The following is a 26672-nucleotide window of genomic DNA, read 5'->3' on the forward strand; positions in this document are numbered from 1 at the left end:
ATTGCAGACAAAAACTGAAAAAGACTGACTTGCTATGCCGACATTTACATGTTCTGAGCAAAATGTTTGCAGTCATTGTGGTGGGCCGCCGTTGGCACCCGTACGGTCATATTGTCATCTCGAGTAGCACATAAGGTTTGTGACACATGATCTGAGCCAACAGTTATGGTATTAATACAAAAGTGTGGATTTGCATGCATAACAATATTAACAAAACAACCGTTTGTAAAATTTAATTTCATTTATTTTCTTTTTGTTTCATACATTTTTGTAAAACAGCAATGTTCACATTGTTTATTCCTTCTTTTATAAAATAGATGCTCCGTAAATAGGATTGATTGATTGATCCAGTACTGAAAGTAAAGGCTGGATGTAATGTATTTCACACAGAGACTGTAGGGATGAGTTCTTCATGGTCCTATACTCAGGTTGATATGAAGGTGTGAATGATTAATATGCTGCTAAGTCATTGTTACAAAGAATGTATCACAGTGTAAATATAAGATAATTTGATCAAATTCTATTTGTCTTCTATAATAAATTGTGATCATCCTCTAGGAGCTACACACAAGGTGTCAACTTGGATGAAAAGAATGGCTTCACCCAACAGAAACCATGTGTCCTTCTATAACATCAGTTAATATTTCTGTGGAACACAAAGAACTTTTGAAGAATCAGAAGGTTTAGGTGACAATGGCTGTCCAGCTTTACCAGGTGAAAAATAACATTAAAACATCTATATTCGTAGATTTAGACTACATTAAAAGGTCGAATGAAGGCAACAGAGAAGTATCTTTATTAGAAAGCTCTCTTCAAATCATTATGTGTCACTCATGTTTCCCGTGTAACTGAGGGCCATGTGTCAGTTTGTTCTACATTGTTTTTACTAGTTGTATGGAACTTCTTATTAGATTTAATGTGTTTGTAGGATTAATATCTGCAAGAAGATTCTTCAAAAAGACTTTGGCATCCCATGAAATAAAACACAAAAGATGAGGGTTTGGGTAAATTATTCTATGAAACAGTTGTCAACCCAAAAATAAAATTCAAGGTCTACATGTCTTCAGCCAAACACAGTTAAGAGTACTAATAACCCAAATGTTGGCTCTAGAGAACACTAATGTTGAAGGTCATGTTATTTTTGGTTGAACAAATCATAAGCCTCACTGTTTCATTCATAATGACATTGTTTCATGTCGTTTCAGGGGTCTGTATCGTCAAATTAAAATGTTTTCAGAAAAGATTTAGAGAAACAGAACCTCTTTATGATATATACACATTTTTTACGTAGAAGACTGAACAAGTGGACAGACAAAGGGGTAATGTACAGAATCTATCAAGGCTATCAAACGAAGGAAAGAAAGACAGAAATCCTCCATGATAAGTGTAAATGAATCAGTCATCTGGTTCTTCTCTGAATATTCTATGACGTCTTTACTGTATATACATCTGACATGAATACATAAGGTCTTACACACAGAGTTAATATCAAGCTCTTCTTGACATGAAACTGAATGTGATGAAGTTGAGGGCCTGGGGCATTACATCGCTGTTCATTAACTCCACTTGAGACTAGATTCTATATTACCATGCCTGTATCATATATCACACCTGAAATGTTCAAGAAGAGAAGGTAAAAATCATCAGGATTTAGCAAAATACAGTAATTTGTCTGTCATTGTCATCTAATGTATACCCTACTTTGCAAGAGAGTATTAAACTACACAGAATCTGAATAACACATGTACAATGAGCTTTCACCAAAGAAACATCGAGTCAAATGAAGGTATTTCTGATCGTAAATAATTCATCGTAAAAACATCTTCAACACAAAAATGCTTTTTTCCTCACTGTCCATTAGGTTGACCTCACGGAGGCCTGTGATTGGTCGAGCTGCCACGAGAGGGCAGTGGGTGGAGACTCGTAGCACCTACACCTCATCATGGCAGTGCTTCACGTGTGGAATATCATCACGTGAAACCTTCTGGATGGTGAATGTATGCTTGTCTGAATCTGGATGTCTGGTGAGCGGCTCCAGTAGCATACAGTTTTATTCTATTGCAGTGTGGATGTCTAAAACGCATATACATTTATAAACACATTGCAGTTTTGCTCTGTCTCTGTGTATGAAGATGTCTTAATGCAAACGTGAAAAGCGTACTGTTGCCCAGTTTACTAGTTAGACCAGTTAGACTCTAAAAGGCCCTCAGCCTAAATGTATTCCCAGCATGCGATCAATGCACACGACTTTATTACACCTCACAACCTGACATACCAACAACCTAAAGAAAGTGCTTCTGACATGTGCACACACACTTGAAATGAGTGGAGCTGAATCCAGCTGGATAACAACAGAAGTGCCACAGACCACAGCTTCTGTAATCATGACTGTGTTTGAGATGAGCTCACTTCAGGGTTAATTTAAAGGGTTGGTTCGCTTGTTTTTTGTGATTTTGCATCATTTAATCCCCAAATCCAGAAACTTGAATTTACCTGTGAGATTTTGGTGAACTGATGATCTCAATTTTGTTTCTGTTTACACAGACCTTCTCTTCTTCATGAATGACAAACACCACGGCACCTACAGATTGTGTACATCAAACATGGGCTCATGTACATTTGTGTCAGTTCTGGGTTTGGGATTCTTGATCTGGAAAAGGGTCTGACGTACAGGATAAGTCATTTAACAAACAGCGGAGTCAAGATGTCATTCGCTATTTTGTTTTGTTTCAAGTGTCTAAATCCATTTGGCGACGGATCTTTGGCAACCGTTGTGTTTATCCGTCATTACCATTAGATCTCGCTGGGTAAGAAACATCTGCTGGCAACGTATGAAGCACAAATCAATCAAAAGTCTGGTGTGTAAGCACTGTGGAGTGATTTTGCGGGCAGTACGGAATTGTTCCGCCTTTATAAATCAACCGAAAATAAAAATCAACCCTGTTTGTTTGTGCAGTTTCACCAACGCAGGTGGATGCTATGGCCTACAGTGGATGGGGTTTCCAATCTTCGGCAGCTCACATTGGCCGCTGTAGTCCTGCACTGCCGTGTGTACATCTAGTCTACATCGCATTCACAAAGACCAAACACTGCATTTCGACCAAATCAAAAGGAAAAAAAAACTTGTCCGAACTGTTGAAAATGAATTGATGTGCTCTAAGAAATGATACTCTAAGAAAACGACTTCCCTTTGTGTAGTTTCAATTATTGCCATGCTTCCAAAAAGCCTCTTTTTCCAAATCATGTTCCAATGAGAAACAGGTTGTTCTAGATGGTCAGCGTTTGCGTCGGAGTGCTGTTGTAAACATCAGACTCGGAGGGTTTGGGAGATGTGGCTCTCACAGGAAGGAAACGGATCGGCCCCCCTCTCGCAGTGGCATGGTGGGATACATTGGCTTGAGGATGTGCTCACTACCTGGTTTGCTGTTACTGCCTCCGTTCTGACTGCTCAGTTGGTGTCGGATGTCTCTGCGGTTGATGGTGAATGCCGTGATCATCTCGGGGCCGTAGTCCCTGGTCTCCGGCGCCACGCCCGGGACGTGCCTCAGGTGCCCGTCACCCAGGCACGTCATGGATACACGGGCGTCATCGCGGTGTTGCAGCTCATGTTGTCCTTTCCGGGCAGGCGACGGTCGTTGAAAGAGTGCATGTTGATCACTGCGTCCGTCTTCATGGCTGGCTGCGGCTGGTGGGGGGGCTTGTGTTTCACTCGCCTCTCGGACGTGAACGACAGTCTGATCTCGTCCATCACTGCACTGCAGAAAGACCTCTTGATGGAAAAAAAGACACATGGTGGGGGTGGGGGGGGATGAAGAGGAAGTAAGTACATTCACGTTCATCAGAAAACAAGACAATTCTGAGTCATTTGATTTCATAGTGAAATGTGTGTGTTCGTGAATTCCAATCATTCGTAAACAGGGCGCTCAAATACAATAATCATAATACAGTCTATGATTTATAGATACACAAATGACATTTCTATGAATTCTTGAATCCTCTGGACTTCATTCTCTGGTTTGGCCAAATTTTATTGCATGAATGCATAAGAGACTTATAGGCTATATGCCAATGATGTGTTTGCCCCGCCTCTTCTCCACTGTGATTGGATGGCTGTTTAAAACAGGACAGTAACGAGCTCTGCGTTTTACACAAAGTTAAAAAGTAAAAAAAGATCAAAGACAGGGCAAAAAAACTTGTGAAATATCCTTATGATACACAGTGCATCCAAACTCAGTGTCATCAGTTCGTATAAAAGAATTCAGAACGTTACGTGCAATTTTACGCACTATTTTCACGTGGTTTTGAGCAGGATTTACATTTATTTCGTACCAACTAAAAATTTGAAAATAAGAAGATTTTCGTATTTTGAAAATCTATGTTAGAATGACTTTACAAATGACATACACAAAAGTCATCGTTCTGCTGGTGTTTCATGAATGAGACCCATTGTGTTTTTCTAGGTGGATGACTCGCATTTCCGCGTTCGAATTGAGAAATAAATTATGAACATACTCATTTATTTGTACCAATAAATTTGGCCTTCAGAAAGAATCATTATTGCAAAGTTTTGGCTAAAGTCGTCAAGAAATACGTTGAACAAGATAAAATATTCCGATTTTTTTTCCTGCTTTTACACTCAAATACATGATCAAAGTGGTTTAAATGTCAACCTCCAGCAGTGGCATCTTATCTCTGAAATGTGTCTACATAAAACGAAAGTGGTTTCGCTATTTGCTTTCAGATCTGGTTGGCGTTTAAAGGGCTTATTCATCTCTCCATTCAAAGGATGTTATCAGTTGTATCACATGTATTTCATCTGGAAGACATTCAGTCTGAGAATCTGTGGTGCTGCATTTGTAAATCTGCAGAAATATTAGTGTCTAACTTTACTCTTGATGTGCTCTTACCCTACCTCACACTCTTGATAAATATAACTGTATATATACATTTTCATTTGTCAGATGCAAAACCCATTTGCTCCTCGATAATGATAATGACATCATCATTCCTGTTTGTGTTATAGTAATAGTGCTTGATGTGACAGTTGCCGATAACGGCTGTTCTTCTGTTTCAGCATCAGATCTGGAGCTTCTGAGAGTCTCACCTGTTCACGTTCCGCAGTTTTGCGCAGCTTGTAGATGAACTCTCCTATAGCTACAAACACGGAGAGCAGCAGACCGGACGCCAGGATGATGAAGATGCCACCCAGATTTTGGATGCCCATGGGTCCCGTCTCATAGCGCTCATCATCCAGGCAACTGCTGCCGCTCCACCATTTCTCTTTGATCATGTGCAGACGGCCGTCCTCCAAGATGCTGAGGATAGCTATTGTGATCTTATCTCTGTACGGAGAGCCTACAAAACACATTCAATAATACAGCCTTCACTTTAATGACACATCATACTGTATGTGACAAATAATTCCTCCTCCTAACACATCACTTTACTTTCAAACAGCTCATCCAGTCCAAAGCGCGCACGTACCTTTCGGGGTGCCGATGCCGTAACCTTTGCTGTCAATAATGCCTCCCACCTGCGTGAGGTTGCAGTTTCTGCGCGTCACGTATTCAATAGTAGTGGACTCCATGAGCAGGGCGTAGTCAGACTTCAACACTCGCTGAATACCATCTTCAATGGACTTGACAAATGATGTGCTCTGTCTACTGCTCATGAAAGCCCACATCTTCTCAAACGTGGACACTCTTGATTTCTGAAAGAGGAAAGCAGTCCTTATTCTCCTCATGTCTTACAACATTTCCATTTATCAACGGCTAGAGACTGTTGGACAACTCTATACAACACCATAAATTGATGTACAGCAGCAACTCAAAGTTTTGACACCTTTACTAATGAATCGCTTAAAAAAAATATTAAAATGTGAAGCTGACGGTAAAAAATGAAAACAGTCGGCTTGGATGAGCAGAGATTTTCCTGCTGGCTCTCTTCTGGTTCTGGTTCTTGTTCCTCCTCCTTCAGACGCTATTTTCCCTGCTGTCTCTCAGTGTAATTGAAAGTGGCTGGGAATTGGCTTTAACGTTGGAGTGCACAGGAATGAATAAACTCCTGGAGTGATACAGCTGATGCCTCAGAGTGAACTGGATTATTTTCACACCCGGTCTTCTTTACCTGTCCGTACTGTAATGCAGCTGTAGGATGTGTCTGAAATCAACCTGGACTGATCAATTGTGTATAAATAACACGCTGTTGCATTATCCTGTAATACCTACGCCAAAGTTCGATTTTGCGTACATATGATGCGGCAATGTTTGCGTGCACCTGGGTGGAGAGCAGCCATTTTGAAAGGTACATGAAAATGAAACACTGAAAATTAAAATAATACTGTCAGGTTTAGGTTTTGGGTCAGGAGACAATGGGTTTGGGTTAATTAGACAAATTGCTGTTGAACATGCACACACGCTAAATTGGCGTATCAAATGCATGGAAAAATAGGCGTATTGTATGCATGCAAAATCATACTTTGGTGTACATATTACACAATATTGCACAGCGTGTGTTATTTATTCACAATTCATGAGAGTGGGCTGCTGAAATACTGTGTACAAGTCTACTGCGTACTGCAGAACACACTCCATAGAACACACTGTGTACTGCCTCACTGCTACTCTAGTACTGTAAGCATAGAACCAGCCGGAAACATCCGGTCTTAATGATTCATCAAAGAGCATTCAAACTCAAGTCACATGTGATCCACCAGACAATTCCATATTCAACACATGACACTCTCCATCTCCAACCCTGCTTAACCCCGTGCTATCTTCTGATGTACAAGTGTGTGTGTGGTTCTCAGTATAATGAAGCTTTAACCTCCTGATTAAATGGCATTTCATGCTTTCTTAGAGAGGTCACATTAGAAAGCAAAGCTAATCACAGATAATTGGTGCCTCCATTCTATCAAACATTTAAAGTGACCCAAGAAAATGAACAAGTGTGCGCTGCTCTTTGATTTGTCTGGGGAAAATGTTAACATTGGATGTTTCAGGAATGCACCTTTCTCTCTCTCTCTCTCTCTCTCTCTCTCCTGACAGCCTGATGCTTTAAGTGTAACGTTTTTTAACAATGCCATCATTTACCTCAACAGATACATCAAACGCATTGCATTTATTCTTTCCATCTTTTAACATAGAAATCATTGAACTGTTGATGGCTTTGATAGAAATCGGAGATAGTAATTTTAGATTTCATAATGCTGAGGTATGTTTTGGAAGATTATAGGAAAGCATAGGCTATATGAAAAGATGTCAACATCAGCTGAAATGGCTAAAGCAGGCTATATTTTAACAGAATTTATAAATATATAATCAGCCGTCTAAGGACACAAAGATTTTGTGTCGCTGTCAGTTGAACATTTCTCGAGGAGATGCGCTATATTTTCCTCTGCTCGGCTCTACGGCATCTGAGAGCAAAACTGAAAGCATTCAAAAGTAAAACCCTCCGGGCAAAAGCTGAAACTTTGGTATAAAAAAATCATTATGAAGGAAAACTTCAAACAGGCAGGAGAAGCAGGAGAATTTGCTTTTACAGTGGGAATTAAGATCTAGCTGGAAAAAATCTTTTGTGGAATTGTATTGATTTTTTTTCCCCGAGAATAGGAAAGTTTAATCTTTTTGAAAAAGTTTGCTAGAGCTGTCTTAAAAATTCGTCTGTAGGCATTCAGTAGTAGTTCTCAATACTAGTGACAAAAAGCTCACGTCTGAAAGATTAAATAAACTGATCACATTCTCAGTAATCTGACGTTCGATGGGCTTCACATTACGCCAATTAAAAAATATATAATTATAAAAACACTTTACACAAACAGGGTTCAAAATATGAAAGATGATTTTTTTGTCTTTTTCAGCAAAAAGTCAGTGAAAGAAGATTAACCTTCATGCTGTTTCATTTCACATTGATTTTAAATCTGTAAGACCACAATGGCACACTCATTCCTCATTCTCCTCTGAATATTGGCCTGATTTTTTTTCTTTAAGGTTCATCCCTACTCCCAAGACTCCTGAGTGAGAACACTGAACACCTGAAGAGTGTAATGCTTAATTCATGGCAAGATGGGAAGCAAGTTATCACTGCTGAGGAAATAAATGATAAAGATGTACCTTGAAGAAGGAGATGGTGGCTCCATCCTTGACGACGCCATACTCGATTTTGGTCTGTTTGGCCAGATCATCAGCTGAGTCCACGGGTGAATCCATTCTCTCCACGGTGAGGAAGGCGGCTAGGTTTGCTGTGTAGGACGAGATGATGATGAGGGTGAAGAACCACCAGATGCCTCCAATGATTCGGGTGGAGAGAGCTTTGGGCATCAGCTCGGATCCTGAGCAGGAAAACAAACACATCATTCAGTTCGCTTGCTGGTTGCCAATGTTAGTGGAACTCTATTTTTTAATCCCACAAGGGTGACATTTACAGACCAAATTGATTTGAGAACGGCTGGTTTAGCATGCGTGTGAAATGTGGCATTCTGGCATTGACTGCAATGATGTCCACACACTTTCTGGAGTCACTCGGTATGTAAAGTATTGTTTGCAAGTCGTCTTAGAGACACAGAAGAGTAAAACCAAACCTAGTGGGACATGATGGACAAACACCGACTTCAATGGGAAGGAACACACACAAACGCACAAGGCTCTATTCAGATCTGAATTGACAAAACTCCAGCTGGCAAAGTCATTTTTCAAAACCGGATGGTTTTGTCTTACGCCATCTCAGGCACTCTTTGGTCTGCGGGTCTCTGGTGTGCAGCGCTGCTACTGGACGTTCATGTATCACTGTTCAGTGTAGGATTTGTGAAGGAAATGCTGATGTCACGACAAACAGATTCACGGCTGACAGACGGCAAAGCTCAACATCTGCTTATCTCCGTGAAGGATGCGGAGCTGTTAAAGTGTGTCCGGCTGTGGCTTATTCTCCAAATGTAGGCATCGGAGTAATATTAATGATAATGACCTACTTTTCCCTGTCCTGCTATTTCTTTCACATCAGCACGGCTGAATTTAAAGCATTTCCCAAAGAGAATAATTACCTGCGCTTAACATTCCCACCTACATCTCATAAAGAAAGAAGCTCGGCGCCGGAGGCTGCTGTTCAGTATTCACCAAGCTGCTTAGCCTTTCCACTATCGCTTTGTGTTTTAAACAATAGCAGCAAATACACATGCCTTATATTGGTGTTAAACAAACATGATAATGCGCAACGGCCTCGGAATTAGAAGTGGTTTTTACCCTCAGTCAGTGATAAATAGACAGAACATCTCCAAACAACAGATTGAGCTGTTCTGACCCAAACCCCTGGAAAACCATCAGCCCTGAGCAACCAAAACCATGTTTTTAAAGAAAGAACAGGCATATACAGATCATTTGTCATGAAAATATGTAGATTCTGTATAATAAAACAATCGCTTTTGTGAAGCAGACCATGTCCAACCTGAATCAGTTTGGGGCAGACATGACAAATGAGTTTTTCTGCTTTTATCCATTTGACTGAACCACTGTGTGCTGCTGTGAAGAAGATGATGCAAACTGACGTCAGAAAAGTGACAAGAACTGTCTATGGGATGTGTGAAAACATTTCTTTGGTTTATCAGCCGTATTGTAGTCTCGCTATGATAACATCTCATTTCCTCTTGAATCAATAGAGTCTTTACGGTGGAGAGACCTGATGTGGATATCAGCTTTAGTTTCAAACATGAGATGACACAGAGATCTAATCTCTCAGGTAGGTTTATATCTTTCATCGGCTATCAGAAGAAATGAAGATGTTAGGGATATCGCTTGGTTCTCTGAGTTTGATTCTTACCAAACGTGAAGGCTTTCAGAATTCACAGGAAGAATTGAATCACTGTTTTCATATCTGACTAGACTGAACCGAATCAACACAAGTTTCAGTAGAGACTTTGCACTTTGGTTTGTGTTGGCACAAGTGAGCCGAGTGTGAGACTCTGTTGACACGGATGAGATACTCCGATCTTTTCTTCTCCACCACTGTCTGAAAAGTCTTAAAGAAACACCACGCTCTCATTCCTCTTATTCTGTTCAGACCATGACAATTAAACAGAATTTGTCTGTTGTTATTTACCTTCTATGTGTTAATGTGTGACAATACTTCACTATTACAGTCGGGATGAAGAACACTTTTTTGTCCGTCTTCTTACATTTCACTCATCATTCGTTTGAGGCTGGGATAGGTGTGCCCGTGAGGGCTCTTTAAACTGTATATGTTTAATACTTTCCTTCTTTATTTAATTCTGCATGTTGATGCGTCCGTGCGGAGACAGAGAACAGGTTTAAACAGGGGGAAAGGGAAATAAGATGTTAAAGAAAGTGCCATTAACTAACGGGTGATGATGTAACTTTTACAGGAAATCAATGTTGTTGTACTTTGTTAATACCGTACCGTGCATGGGTTACATACTGAAAAAACATATTGACATTTTCTGAAAGTGAAGCTGGTTCATAAAATAATAAACAACAAAGCTCCAAGTTTTTTTTATTTGATTTCTCTCGGGTTTATTCAAGACATTGTTCTTATACTAGAGTGGCCCGGGTTTCATGATAACAATGGATCTTAGAACTTAAAGTGATTTCTATGAGCCACTTTGAGAATGTTCGTCATCATTTCACATGCGTTTCCCAAAAATACCCTTTAAGGCGTGGTGTCCGATTTCCGAATTACGCTTGTTTAGACAAAGTCGGGCCAAGTACCAAAACAACCTTGTAGCCAATCAGCAGTAAGGTTCACAGTGTCACGATCCTGTCCTTCCTGTCATGAGTATTCGGGCATTGGGGACAGAGCCGTGACAATATCATGTCTTGTGTGTGTGTTTCGTCTTGTGTGGACACGTGGCGGTTTGTTATGACATTTCGCCCGTGTAGCTCCGCCCCCTTGTCTCTCTGTCTAGCATCACATTAGTGTTTTATCTCCCTCACCTGTCCTTGCCTCTTCCCGCTAGTTGCACTCATTGTTAAGTCTTGTCACCTGCCCGTCCCGATCTCTTTGTCATCTCTCCTCATTAGTTTCCCCTTATTTAATGTCCCTCATTTCCTTACTGTTTGTCGGTTCATTGTCTACTGTATATTGTCTATTGTCGATGTTACTGGCTTCTTCGTGTCTCCACCACCTGGATTACCTTGTTCCTGTTTCCCTTCGTGTTTGGACTTATTATTTAGTGTCGGCTTTGCCCCATCGTGGGTTTATTGTTTTGTGTCTTAATAAATATTGTTTAACCCCATCCCTACTGTCTGCATTTGGGTTCTGTCCGTCCGGACGTGACACACAGTGCACAGGATGGACATTAGTCAAGACGAGCACTGACAAAAGCGAAAGATGGGGGTAGGGGTGTGTCTGTTTTGGGGATTTGAACATTAACAACAGCTTTGAAAAATCAGACACCCTGCATTTAACACAAATGCACGTGTCAGTGCTTTAAGTGCGTCTTATGAGTCGCTGTCCATCGGTCAGGTGCTGAAATTTCATCTTATACAATGCATCATTTTGGAGCATGGTCTTGTTTTCGAAATGTTTAGGCTAATTATTTTCCCCCGATGTGCATGTGGTATCTGAATATTGTTTAATGTTGTTGAACATATTTTTTGTGTAATACTTTTTCTATGTGTAGATAGGACTACTCTACTGTAATTGTGCAAAGTATTTAGTATTTTCTAGGGTAAATCTAAAGTTAAAATCAAAAGTTAAAAAATGGTGTGTGTTTGTTGAACCGCATTTGATGACACGTTTGGGTGGTGTGGAGTTTTAATTAGGGGCCTATGTATTATCTAGCTTTCTAGCTTCAAACAAAATGTTTATTGTACACAAACATGACCAGCACTTTGTTAATTATAAGCACAACTTGTGCTCATTATGAATATGAACTTTTCAATTAGAGAACGATAAAGGGAAGAGCTCATCAAATCGGGCTTTCAGTTTCTTGAAGTTTGGCCTTCTGCAGTTGTTGATCATATGATGATATGGTCATGTGTAATATATAAGGTTTGTAATAGACTGAAACCCTTTAATCGCATGGTTCCTCTAAACAATAAGAGGATAGTTCACAATAGCTTTGTATACTGTCACTGTGGTAGGCTATATGAGACTATTTTTTTATTGTACTTTTTGTTGTCCTTATGTTGTCCAATTGCCTCTATTGTTTATCTCATCTGAAAGTCACTTTGGATAAAAGCGTCTGCTGAATGACTTAATGTCAATGTTGTAAATGTAGAAGAAATTGTGGCTACAGGAAAAAAAACAGCAGCAGGAGGAAGACAAAGACACTGACAACCACCAAGTAAGTTTTCACCATTTCTCTTTTAAACACAACATTCTTACTATGCATAAAACGTGGAGTAATGTTAATCCAGCAATCCAGCAACAAACATGCATCCCTTGTTAGAACCAACAACTTGCTCATACTATATATTTTTTAATCTTTACTTTATTCATGTATGTTCAGTCATTTAATTTATATTGTACTCGATTTTTTATGAATTTAGTTTAGTCATTTATAAAGATGAAATAATTAAAAACATGATAAATCACACAAAGGCGTGTGTAAGTTTACACGCAATTCTACGGTTGTAAATCCTCATAAATCTTAATAATATTAATAAAATATTAAGATCACTCGTACGATCATTTTTACGATCAACTTAGACTTACGATGCTTTTCGGAAATGCAGCCCATGGATCTTGATTCAAAACTTCATATGGTAAAAGAGTGTTTGAGTATTCAGGAGCTCATGAATGAAATAAACTCCACTTGGATGTTAAGTGTATTGTGGATCATAATGGTTTTAGTAGAAGTGAAAAGAAACTCTTTAAAAGAGTCGCCTTAAGGGGTTGCCTTTGTATTCATTTTCAGTATTTGTGGCATGTTTTTTTATTTGCTAATTGTTTACGGTCTAATGGCATGTATAAGTCGTGTATGCCTAATACACCTGTTGTCACAAGAGGAAAAGCAAGGACCACAATGGAAATCAGTTGTTGGAACTTTTTTGTGTTATGCTTGACAAGAGTGTTATGATGATGATGTATTGCTACTGTATGTCGAATAAAATAAAATCCCTTTTTACAAATAATTTTAATTTTAATTTTTACTTGAGTTTTACTTGAGAAGTGGGTTTAAAGGGATACTTCACCCATAAATTACAATTTTGTCATCATTTCCTCACATTCGAGTTGTTCCAAATCTGTATAAATGTCATTGTTGTCATGAACACAGTGAAAGATATTTGAAAGAATGCTTCCAACCAGACAGATCTTGCTCCCCATTGATACACAATACAATGGTAGTCAAACATTCCCCAGAACTATTTGCTGCCCTACATTCTTCAAAATATCTTCTTGTGTGTTCAACAGAACAAAGACATTTATTATTATATTATTATTTAGTATCATAATTTATTTCCGACAAGTCGAAGGTTAGTGAATGATGATGGAATTTTCATTTTTGGGTGAAATGTCCCTTAAATGGGATGACAGAACATCCTGACGTGTATCAGTCAGGTCTGTCTTTTAAAGGAGCTGATTGTTTATGGTCTGTCTTAACTTCAGAATGAGATGCATCACTGGAGAGGGTGCTCGTGTGTCTGACTGTAGTTCACCTTCTCAAACACGACTGGTCATTTCCGTGCCTTCCCTACAGTGCCGCTCTGAAGCTCGGAGTAAACATAACTAAAGTGAGCAGTCTATTGACCTGAACGGTTGGGGAAAACCCAGCAATGTATATAAATGGGACATCTGGCGACGCAGAGCCACAGAGACGCCACGCTGTGCATCCGCTGCAGTCGACAGACACAATCTTCTGTCGACTTTCATCCCAAGCTCAAGCTCACGGTGCCGAAGGTCTCTGATGGCAAACGAGTGACTGGAAACAAACAGCGCTGTTATCCCTCTAACCTGCCAGTGTGTGTGACAGATGTTTGACAGGCCTCATTCCCGCCTCACTGACATGCAGGATGACTTCCTCCTCCTGTCAGAGCAGTCTGAAATCGGCAGGTGTTGACAGGTAAAGGGTGGAAAACAGTCGTGTCACCTGGTTGTCAGGTTTCCTGCTTTGTTTGTTATGTTTCTGGTGAAGTGTGTTGAGTTTGCACAGGAGGCACATGTGCACGGTACCTTGCTGCATGAGGGAGCCCACGCCAAACCAGAAGCTGTTGAGGAGGGTGAAGTTGTTTTCCACCACATCGGATCCTGGGTTACACGGATGGGCGTCGTACCACTCGTATGGACTGAACCTATGGCAGAAAGGGTGAAAGGGTGTTTATTTGGACCCTTCAGCTAACTCAAACATTTCTGGATCAAAAGTGACGGCAAATGAATATGAAAAACAAAAAACTACATCCCTTTAACACAGTTAAACCCCCGTTGACATTACAGATACAGACATTACGGATGCTATTGTATATTGAAAAGCTCAAAGTTTCACCCCATCCTAAATCCCAAAGCAAGAGCACACTATGTTATAGAGACCTGGAGGTGGACTCATCCACAAGCAACAAGCCAAAGGAGTGTTAATAGAGCCACGCTCCTAAAACCAGCTGAAACCGGTGAGATGATACAGGACATTACCCAGTTGTGCTTTTATTACTTTTGTGTGTACGTATTTTCCAAACTCCGTAACATTCACCACACAATCCAAGCTCATTCCAACAGCTTGTTAAACTACAACATAATTAACTCTGGATACTCGGAGCGCCGACAGATGTCTGTAATTTCCCTTATAAACACCTGTCCTTTAACATCTACAGTACAAAGAACGTCTCAAAGCAGATGTCTCCAGATGAGAGACGCTCGTATCATCAGGGGACTTGTTAGCATGGCAGTGGAAACTCCAGAAGACCACACATTGCATGACTACATTTATTTCTCTGTTACTCGTTGTTTTGCCTGGAAAAAGTTTGTAAAGTGCCTCCAAACACATCTATATGTCACTCTTTCACACTCCTTCACTGCTAATTCTCTCCCAAACCCTGTCAAACAGAGATGCCTGGAGACAATTCAATGTCACAGCCGGGGAAAAATCAGTTAAACATGTAGAGGTTGATGATGTGAGGTTTAGTCTGAGGTGCTTATTAAAACATTATTGTGTTGGTTCAAGCAAAGGGACTGTCACATTAACATCGGCTCAATCGATGGCCTAATAATGAATAAAGCAACAGACTACTTTACAAACAGCCAAGGATTCAAAACAAAACTGATAAAATGAAACGTTGTTCAAATGTTACAAACATTCAAACTGGTTCAATTATTTGTAAATATAATGTCATGTATATTATTCAAAGAATAATATTAAACTGCACCTGTCAAAACGATTTGCAGCATCCGGGTTACAGGGTGTTTTTAATTTTGAGCGGTTGTCATCTGAGAATAACAACCCTCGGAATGTCGCAACTGGCCAATCAGAATCGAGTTTTTCAGAGCACTGTGTATACTGTATATTAAAGTTAAAACACCTGCAAGAACACCTGTGTGAACTTGATTTCCTGATCTAAAAATCACTACTGACACTAAAATGTGTCATATCAAAGTAGGAGTTTCTCAATATAGCCGCACTGACCATGGACTGTAAAAAAGAAAGACTGAGTGGCTCCACTTCATTTCAGTTCAAAAGTAAAGCCAAATGATCCCAGAAACATTGTCTGAAGTCTTGTACCAGTGCCACAGTGTTATCAAGGTCATACTCCCCCAATGTCTCAATCACAGACGCACAAATCATCCTGTCACACTTCCTTTTAATAACATTTAAACATACATCATTGTGATTAGAACCTCAAATGGCAGAAAACAATATTGGCAAATTGTAATTAGATAGTTTTAGTTCGTCTCATTTGTTCACATAGGGAGGGAGGGCTTGATGAGCTGTACTGTAGCCAATGGACTTTAGAACGTGTGCTGCCCACCTGCCTCTCTAACCTCCTGTTTCAGGTGTCATTCAGATGCCAAATAAAGAAACCACATTAAACATGGAACTGACTCATTTTCACCGATGAGCATGTTTTTTTATTTATTTCGCTTCAATAGATATCATAATAATACAAAAAGCATGTGGTCATAAAGTGTCCAAAAGTTATTTAGCTGCCACTGCATATTACAATTCCAGATAAACTGCTTAAATCATAATCCATTAAGAAATGGATCCTCAATGCAGCTGTTGGGATAGGATTTGCTAGATTCCACTTGTGTCTTTTAAATGGCACAATCATGATATATATATATATATATAGAGAGAGAGAGAGAGAGAGAGAGAGCGTATAACATCTCTCACACACTCTCTGCTCACATTACAAGACTGATGAGGACACTGTTCATATGAAGAGTTTGTTTCCAATTTTTTTAATTCACTGCTTGAATTAAATCATGTCTTATTGGGATCCCCACCATGGGATGTTTTTCTTGGGCAGGACCAACATTTTCATTTTAAAATCGTTTTTAATAGAAAATATATTATCGGAGTGTCTATTTACACTGAGTGGACATAGGCTGCCTTGCAAGAGACTTTTAACAGTAACTCCGCCCACCAACATCTGACTGGAATAGAGAACAAATAGGAAGCACTTTGCTTCGACTGTGATTCCAGTGTTGACACAATCTTCCCAAGTTCGAATCTGCCTCTTGCCAAACTCCACCATTTCCCACCACACATCAGGGGCCCTATTTTAGCGATCAAAGCACTTAGGGCGTGTCCGAATCCACTTTTGCTAGTTTAACGACGAGAAAACGGGCGGTGCACCTGGGGAATGGTCTAAACGGGTTGTCCCAGTTCTGGGTGTTTTTTGGACGTAACAGCAGTAAACCAATCAGAGTATCATCTCTCATTCCCTTTAAGAGGCAGTTGCGCTCGCACCACGGCGGATTCACTGTTTACACGCTATTTGCACGCTTGCGGGCCCAGCTCGCCCTACCGCTCCTGTGAGAATTCTTCGGCCTCTGCCACAACGCCAGGCCCCACACCTTCCTTCATCTGCTCGAGGTGAACCGAAAACAACTGATACCAGCTCTCAGTGATGTATGTCGGGTCCCCGTTTTGATAACAGTAACTTTCTCAAATGTTTACAGAACAAGCGGGAACCCAGTGTGCCTGCATCTTCCTCTATTGCTGTTCTATTACAAGATAGAAAGTCTAAGGCCTTCAATAGCCGTACTGCAAACCTAACTAATCTGGTGCCTATTACACGTCGAACTAATATTGCTGTGGGGATAAGTAAGACTGTTAAGTTAGCACTCCTTAACATCCGCTCACTTAAAAATAAATCACTTCTAGTCAACGACTTAATAACCACAAACAATCTGGATTTTATGCTTCTGAATGAAACCTGGCTAGAAGACAGCTGCAGTGCAACAATCCTAAATGAAGCAGCCCCCCCTAACTTTACTTTTATGAGTGTTTGCAGAGCTGCTAAGAGAGGTGGGGGTCTAGCTGCTCTTTTTAAAGATATCTATCAATGTAAGCAAAAATCATTTGGGAATTATTGGTCTTTCGAATATCTGGGTATTGTGTTAAAAGGTGCTCCTCGCATTTTACTTATCATTATTTACAGGCCTCCAAAATACTCTCCAGCCTTTGCTGAGGACTTTACAGAACTGTTATCGACAATTACCTCAGAGTTTAACTGTTTTGCCATTGCTGGAGATTTTAACATCCACATAGATAATGCAGAAACCAATATGGCAAAAGAAATCAATACTGTTTTAAAAACTTTTGATCTTACTCAGCATGTACATGCACCCACACACAATCGTGGGCACACCCTAGATTTACTTATCAGTAAGGGTCTAAACATTTCATCGATTGTTATCAAGGATTTAGCACTGTCTGATCATTTCTGTATTTTCTTTGATATATTGATCTCTCCTGCCACTGAAGCTAGGTCTGTGTCTGTCAAGAAGAGATGCTTAAATGAGAACACTAGTGTACTATTTATGAAGGCTATATCCTTAACACCAAGCATATCTGCAGACTCTGTTGATTTTCTCCTTGATTCCTTTAACTCAAAGGTTAAAACTGTAATTGATGATATTGCTCCTGTGAAAGTCAGGAAGAAGAGTGGCAGACAAAAATCACCTTGGAGAAACTCAACAGCAGTGCAAAATATGAAAAGACAATGCAGAAAAGCAGAACGCATATGGCGGAAGACAAAACTTGTAGTCCATTATAACATCTACAAAGACAGCCTACATGGTTTTAATATGGAACTAGGCAAAGCTAAACAGACTTTCTTCTCAAATATTATAAACAGTAATTTAAACAACACACACACTCTGTTTGCTACTGTAGAGAGACTGACAAACCCGCCAAACCAGATTCCCAGTGAAATGCTCTCAGACAACAAGTGCAGTGAGTTTGCTTCTTTCTTCTGTGAGAAAATCAATAATATCAGAAAGGTGATCAGCACATCCTTGAGTTGCCCTGGGGTTAGACAGATAATCAAACCACCTGAGAAAGTTGTTACTATGTCTGACTTCAAAGAAATTGATGGCACAATTTTGGAAGAAACCGTACAACACCTTAAAACATCAACCTGTTCTCTTGACACACTTCCCACATCATTTTTCAAAAGTGTGTTAAACAGCTTAGAAGCAGATCTTCTAGAAGTGGTAAATGCCTCACTTCTCTCTGGGAGTTTTCCAAACTCCCTGAAAACTGCAGTTGTAAAGCCCCTCCTGAAAAAGAACAATCTGGATAAGACCATATTAAGCAGCTATAGACCGATCTCAAATCTTCCTTTCATAGGCAAGATCATTGAAAAAGTAGTGTTCAATCAGCTGAATAAATTCTTATGCGCGAATGGATACTTTGACAATTTTCAATCTGGTTTCCGACCACATCACAGCACAGAGACAGCGCTCATAAAGATAATAAACGATATTCGCTTAAATACTGATTCAGGCAAATTATCAGTGCTGATACTACTCGACCTCAGTGCTGCATTTGACACTGTCGATCATAACATACTTCTTGACAGGCTGGAAAACTGGGTGGGGCTTTCTGGGATAGTCCTAAAATGGTTCAGGTCATACTTAGATGGGAGAGGTTATTATGTGAGTATAGGAGATCATAAGTCTGAGTGGACATCCATGACATGCGGAGTCCCTCAAGGCTCAATTCTTGCGCCAATCCTGTTCAACCTGTATATGCTCCCAATGAGCCAAATAATGAGAAAGAACAAAATTGCTTACCACAGCTATGCAGACGACACACAGATCTACTTAGCTCTATCGCCTAACGATTACAGCCCCATTGACTCCCTGTGCCAATGCATCGATGAAGTCAACAATTGGATGTGTCAAAACTTTCTTCAATTAAACAAAGACAAAACTGAAGCAATTGCATTTGGAAACAAAGATGAAGTTCTCAAGGTGAACGCATACCTTCACTCTAGGGGTCAAACAATTAAAAATCAAGTCAGGAATCTTGGTGTGACACTAGAGTCAGACCTTAGTTTCAGTAGTCATGTCAAAGCAATAACCAAATCAGCATACTACCATCTGAAAAATATTGCAAGAATTAGATGCTTTGTTTCCAGACAAGACTTAGAGAAACTTGTTCATGCTTTCATCACCAGCAGGGTGGATTACTGTAACGGACTCCTCAATGGCCTTTCCAAAAAGACCATTAGACAGTTGCAGCTCATACAGAACGCTGCCGCCAGGATTCTGAGCAGAACTAGAAAATATGAACATATCACACCAGTCCTCAGGTCTTTACACTGGCTCCCAGTTAAATTTAGGATTGATTTTAAAGTATTATTACTGGTATATAAATCATTCAATGGCCTAGGACCTCAATACATTGCAGATATGCTCAATGAATATAAACCCAACAGATCACTCAGATCACTAGGATCATATCAGCTAGAAATACCAAGGGTTCACTCAAAGCATGGCGAATCTGCTTTTAGCTATTATGCCAGCCGCAGCTGGAACCAGCTTCCAGAGGAGATCAGATGTGCTCCTACAATAGTCACTTTCAAATCCAGACTCAAAACGCATCTGTTTAGCTATGCATTTAATGAATGAGCACTGTTGCCCATGTTCGTCCGACTGTCTGTACTGTACTGTATTTTACTTTTATAAACTGTTTTAATTACTCTTATTTCTTTTTATTATTTTAATTTCTTCTATGTAAAGCACTTTGAATTGCCACTGTGTATGAAATGTGCTATATAAATAAATTGCCTTGCCTTGCCTTGCCTATTTGAAGAGCAAAGACTGGACGCTTCAGCAGAGAAAAAAAGCATCTACAGGACAAGACTGATTTTTATCTTTATGTCCATAATAATCATCTTTTACATTGTACTACATTTATTTTTATATTCGGCATGTTTGTGTGATGCTGCTCTTCCCTCTGTGTAGTAAATAATGTGATGCGCGTTGTGGACCCAGCGCCCAGAGGCGCATTTACTACTATCGCGCTCTTTAAATAACAAAAAATATTAGAGAGCAGGTTTGAGTTGGTCTATGGCGCAGTCTATTTTCAGTTCCTCGAAATAGCAACGCTTCAACAATGCTCCTGAAAACATCTCTTTTTTAGACCAACACCCCCAAGGGCGCACAAATGAGTGCAAATGCATTTGCTATTTAAACAACGCGCCACAGGGCGGGAAAATGAGAGCTTGAGCTGAAACTTTCTCATTGCTTTCCTGTAGCTCAGTGGTAAGAGCATTGCGTTGACGACGCAAGGTTGTGGGTTCAATCCCAGGGGATTGCAAATACCTATGTGAAATGTATAGGATAAAGTAATGTAAGTCGTTTTGGATAAAAGTGTCTGCCAAATACATAACTGTAATGTAATGTAAATAAAACTAGCAATATGGCCCCAGATCTTTTTATGATAAAATAAAGAACAGATTTGAAAAGTGGCTAACAGGTGAGGTGCACTTAAAGTGCAAATAGCGATTGCCATCTGTCATTCTTCACTCAGTTTTTTGTCAAAACCAAATGTAATCTACCCAAAGATCCATATGATTATAAATGCTAAGCAATTGTCAAGTATTGAACTTAACAGCCCAATGTAATGAAAACAGTGGACAAAATAAAGAATGCAAGTCAGTGAGCCTCTATTCTGTTTATGTAAAGGTGTATGAGCAGCCCACTGATCTCCAACAATAAACGCCATGATTACAAGATTTTCTGTCTACTGGTTTTAAGCTTTTCTGCTATTTCTTTTGACATGGATTAGATTTTATTTGCAATAATTTTATTCACCACACATCCAGGCCAAAGTACCTTTAAAAATGATGTGTATATAAAATAACACAGAGCATATAGCATAATGGTGTTGATATGATCTCCATGTCTCGCTTTAGCACCAATGGTCAAATGTAAATAAACCTTTTTAAAAAAACCTGTAAATAAATTTTGCTTACCTGGCAATGACAAAGAGCACACAGCTGACCCCCAAATAGGCCAGCAGGATGTAGACCCAGATGTCGGGGGTCATAGGATTAAGGAAAGAGAAGAAGCCACTGTTGGTGCTGTTTGGTCTGCGGTACAGGATGCTGATGCCAGTGTTCAGAAAGGGTTTGGAGAAGTCGATAACTTTCTCACGGACAAAAGTGATGGTGAGAGGAGCCACGGCCAGATCGGCTCTCTGGAGGACAGAAAGCACACATTTGTATTAAAAATGTCTGAAACAAACATCATGACCTAAACTCTGGTCTAAAGTCCACACATTTTCTTTAAATTCAACATAAAAGGACATTTTTAATGTCATGTTTTTTCAGGCTATTTATCAAATGGGGGAAGCCACAGTGTTTCATGCATTCTGACTTCTTTACAATGTCTTGTCATGCTTGACAAAAAATGAGCTGGACACATGACGTAGTTTTTCTGTGCTCGATACACTCCCCATAGCGTTCGTAGAGGTTTTGGCACATTGTTGTTTTCTAACATGAAAATCCTTTTTGTGACATCTTTTCTTGGTCCCTTATTGAACAATTTTACCGGAAAAGCACCCCCCCTCTTCAACCCGCCAGACCGAGAAGAGCACGCCCACGTTCAACCAGGGAGAGCGAGAGAAGGAGCATGCACACTCTTCAACCAGCTGGAGCAAGAGAGAGAGAGCATTGCCTTCCAGAGCTCAGCTGTGTTTGTTTGTGATAAATGTTATATGAACGCTGGATTTGGAAATCGTTTGAAACTGATAGATGGAGTGGTATCAGTCTTTTATAAATGTGATCAAATTAAAGACTCTTCGGAGATATGAAGTATGCAATACTACTCTATAGGTAAGTATAATATGAGATTGACAGAAACTGCGTGTGTTACATCCCTTTTAAACAAAGACTCATGATCTTTTTTTGGTTAATTAATGGGGTTGTGAAAAATGGGCATTTGCATCCAAAGGAGTATTACTTTACACATGAACTTCCCTACTGATTAACTACACACAAAAAACAGTTTGGAGTAGAAAATATTTAAAATCTATAATAATATTTGTATTTCATTTCCATTCCCGCCAGTACTTGGTTTTAAAAATTGCACATGTAAATGATCTCGACATAGAGAAACATTGAAGTCAATCATACAAATCTTGTGTGTTATTTCCATTCGGTGGCTTTGAGTTTTTTTGCTATTTTTCTGTCTGCTGTAGGCTACATATATACAGTATTTATGTAATTTTTTGTTTTCTTTGTTATAATGACTGGCTGACATGATCGCCCTGTTATGATGAGCACCGATGGACAGGCGAAGCAGCAGATATTTTCAACATATACTGTAATTTCTGCCTTATGTAACTGTATATACAGTTATGAGTTTTGTTGGTTTCGTGCACAGTAAGTGATAATGTATTATCAAAGTACAGACAAAGGTCTGTAGTAGAAATGGTGCATGCGTCAAGGCCCACTTGGGGGACGCCAAGGAACATTATACAGTGCCCTGTGATAGGGGGCAGTAGCATCCTTTATGGCATCCCTTCCTCACAGGGCTAAAGCCACCCAACGACTCCTTCTAGTAGTGCCGAAGAATATTTGTCATAACCAAGAAAATGAATGGCATGTCGTAACAGATGTCCTAAAACCAGCAAAAACAGGTTGATTGATGGCAATCACCCAATGCAATCCCAACAAGTAAACGTGAACGTACAGACACAATGGTGAGAAAATCTGTCCTGTGGGTAATGTAGATGTGACAGCATACAAAGCAGCCTATCACACACAGTAACATGGGCAAATTCACACCCTCGGGGCTGAAAGTCAGTATCGCCAAGGTGACTCAACTGTTGAAACAAGTGGCCTAGTTTCCTCGCTGTCTGCTATTCATTCTCTCCCTCTCTATGAATTGCAAGAGCAGGGAGGTGTTCACTCGCTCATGTCTGGCTGCATATTTAGAAGGTCACCATTTACATCGCCTTACCCTGCTTTCTTCTCTCCAGGGTTGGACAGGAGGTTAATGAAACCAGCTGCTCGGTGCACGCCTCAATGCCTCCTTCCCCCTTACATGATGAAACTGGGATTTAGATTCTGCTCTTACAAAATATGGCATTCCAGCCATCATGAAAAAAGCATTTTCATCACAATGGGATCTCCTTTTTCATTCTGTTCCATTTTCTGGCCTTCCTCTGACATTTCATTGCTGTGACCCGTCCTGGTGGTCAGACAGTGAATTGTATTGGCATTTTGTGTATTGTTCTGCCTGTCCTGGAGTCTGGTCTTTGGTCTCGTTCTTCAGGACGGTGGTTATGAAAAGAAGCCCAGACAGCCTTTATTGGCTGAAAATAAAGTTGCGGCTTAGCAGCGTCAGACTAACCAGAGCAAAACTACAAAGAACCGCAGAAGCAGAAAGTCCAGTGTGTCTGCAGGTACCTGCAATCTCATTCAATATTTACATGATCAACATTTCTCCAACTGCAGCTCTACAGAACCACACAGATCTCCTGCAGTCCTAGCTGAAAACATGACCAGCTTGTGTTCTTTGCAACAAGTCCTCCAACTCAAGCATCAGAACTAGCTTAAACTTCAACGGTTGACCTGTAGATCAGCGGATTTCAAACTATTGTACGCGTGCCACTAGAAGAGACTCCGGTGGTGTGTGACACATGTTTAGATCTGTTGTTATTCCTGTAAAGCACTTATAAAGCGCTAATTCAACACACGTCTGCATCTAGTCCTAGTAATCTAGTAAGCATCAGATTAGTTTTACTGCTCACTTCAGTAATTTTAACACTAAACTACTAAACACACGCACAGATCATTCTACATCTTGTTCAGATGTGGCTCAAGTCAGATTTGAGATGTTACATGAGAACCGAGACATCGTTACTGCACAGCCTCAGACTCAATGTCAATATTCCCTCATGGGAAATGGAGCTGTCAATATCATCTGATAATCCTTGATGCACTTTGTCTTTTCTTGTTAGGTTGAAATGGAAATAATTTAGCTTGGCAAAGTGCTGTGAAATATATCAAAGAGTCCAAGTAAGTACAGCGAGACAATGAGGCGGGGCTGGTTTAACCTTCTGGTTTATCAGCCTGAGCAAAGATTAATGACTTTAACAGAAAGAAATGACGTGCTAAGGCAGCTCTTAACACTGGCATGGGCTGGATGAGGAATGAGATCATCAATTATAACTGAATCAACTCTAATAAGTCATGCTGCCTCAGTTAGTCTTTTCTCCACATTGACCTTTAGTTCTGCAGAGCCAATGGTGGACAGTTTGAGAACAAAAGGAGCCAAATAAACTGTGATGATCTACACAACACAACAGTTCTTATAACTTAAAACAACATGTAATGTTGACATGGAATGGATTTTAAATTACAGGTTGGCATATATTGAAAATAGTACATTCATTTTTGTCAAATCTAAGATGTGATTTTATGACCAGGTGGATATGAGTTTTGTTCTTGTATAGTTACTTGCATGTCTGTGGTTAACTCTGTTTTATAAATTGATAAATGTTTTATAAATGTGACACCGAAAGAGAGCGTGGACATTCTTCACTTTCTTTGCACATGTTTATGGTTAGCAATGTCAAAGGTCACGGGTTGGATCCCAGGGATTGCACATACTTGGAAACAAATGTTTAGTATCATGCAATGCATGTCATCGGCCAAATGCAGAAATGTAAATGAAATGTAAATAAAGACATTTAGAAAAGCTACATGTCTCACATCGTTGTTTCACTTTCGTTGTTCCAGATTTCTTCGTTTGGATGTGCGTCCCAAATATGTTCTGTGAATTTGGATTATACATTTCCTTACCTGATTCTGATGATTCTAAAATATATTGAATAAATTGTGGAAACAGCTGGGGGGCACGGTGGCTTAGTGGTTAGCACGTTCGCCTCACACCTCCAGGATTGGGGGTTCGATTCCCGCTTCCGACTTGTGTGTGTGGAGTTTGCATGTTCTCCCCGTGCCTCAGGGGTTTCCTCCGGGTACTCCGGTTTCCTCCCCTGGTCCAAAGACATGCATGGTAGGTTGATTGGCATATCTGGAAAAATTGTCCGTAGGGTGTGAGTGAATGAGCGAGTGTGTGTGCCCTGCGATGGGTTGGCACTCCATCCAGGGTGTATCCTGCCTTGATGCCCGATGACTCCTGAGATAGGCGCAGGCTCCCCGTGACCCGAGGTAGTTCGGATAAGCGGTAGAAAATGGAATTGTGGAAACATTGTAGTAAGTGTTTTATCACCATGGTCAAAAAACAACAACATGAGAAAGAGACCGGGGCTAGTTGTCCTACCTTTAAAACCACGCAGGAACAAAAAGCTCTAACATATTTATTTCCATTTCATGTGCAGTGAGTCCTGTGTCCCCTTAAAATGATACTATGAATAAATCTTTTCAGCTAATATGTCTGATAACACAAGACTTGTTGTGTGTGTATTAACAGGTGCAATTCAAAGGCACCACAGTATTAAAACCTTCTAAGCAGAATGTCCATTTAATTCTACAGAATTAGAAATCTGCATTTTTACAATCCTGTTTGCAGCCTCGATTCCAACTCGGCTGTGAATAGCAATTGTAAAAGATTTTTCTGATTCTTTAAAGTTAGGAGGTTGTGCAGCACAATGACGAAGGAAGAGGTCTGACTTATTTTGATAAACCTACAAGAGCGCCATGGTGTTAAATAGATGTAGCGGGGCCAAAGCGTGGCGTAATTCAGTTATGAAACAATGATTAATGTGAACACGCAGGGTGACAGTTAAAATGTATCACCTTGTGATTTAATGGCACTTTATCAGCTGAAAACAAGCACATAACCACAAAAGCATTGGCTTGTCGACTTTCTGAAATCTACGAGCTCTCAATGGATGACCCTACACACGCGTGTCACGCCAGCAATAACACACACTCGGAGTGTTAAGAACAATGCCCGAGTAATGAAAATTCTGTAAGAGCTAATAAAAAATACTGATGAAAATAAATTGAGCTGATAAATAACTTTGACAAGGGCCATTAATAACAGCCGCTCCGCTGCCCGTATAAGCTCACAACAAGGACTCGTTTAACAAGCACGTGTTTCCTGCGGCTTCTTTTGACGCGCGGGCGGCATCAGTGGGAAACAGGCGTTCTAAATTCACGGAAATAGCTTGTGAAATCTCACCGCTTTCCAAATCGTGCTTCTGCGTCTTAAATTGTTTTCATGAAAGGCTCAAGCTGCAACATTTGAAGAGAATCGCTTGAGAAATCATCAAGTCCATAAATCCTTCTTCAGAGATA

General features: G+C 40.1%; 1 protein-coding gene across 1 annotated transcript in view; it reads right to left on the minus strand.

Annotated features, from left to right (window-relative positions):
- Positions 1 to 247: 247 nt before the first annotated feature.
- grik3 (glutamate ionotropic receptor kainate type subunit 3) overlaps positions 248 to 26672 on the minus strand; it is a 93438-nt gene continuing 67013 nt past the window's right edge. The window contains exons 11-16 of the mRNA XM_056761893.1: positions 21375 to 21598; positions 14125 to 14243; positions 8112 to 8329; positions 5485 to 5710; positions 5105 to 5355; positions 248 to 3767 (exon numbers count right to left, since the gene is read on the minus strand). Coding sequence (XP_056617871.1) covers positions 3339 to 3767; positions 5105 to 5355; positions 5485 to 5710; positions 8112 to 8329; positions 14125 to 14243; positions 21375 to 21598 — 1467 coding nt within the window. The 3' untranslated portion in view covers positions 248 to 3338. The remainder of the gene's footprint in view (positions 3768 to 5104; positions 5356 to 5484; positions 5711 to 8111; positions 8330 to 14124; positions 14244 to 21374; positions 21599 to 26672) is intronic.

Source organism: Triplophysa dalaica, chromosome 12 (assembly GCF_015846415.1).
Source record: "Triplophysa dalaica isolate WHDGS20190420 chromosome 12, ASM1584641v1, whole genome shotgun sequence".
NCBI classification, from domain to species: Eukaryota; Metazoa; Chordata; class Actinopteri; order Cypriniformes; family Nemacheilidae; genus Triplophysa; species Triplophysa dalaica.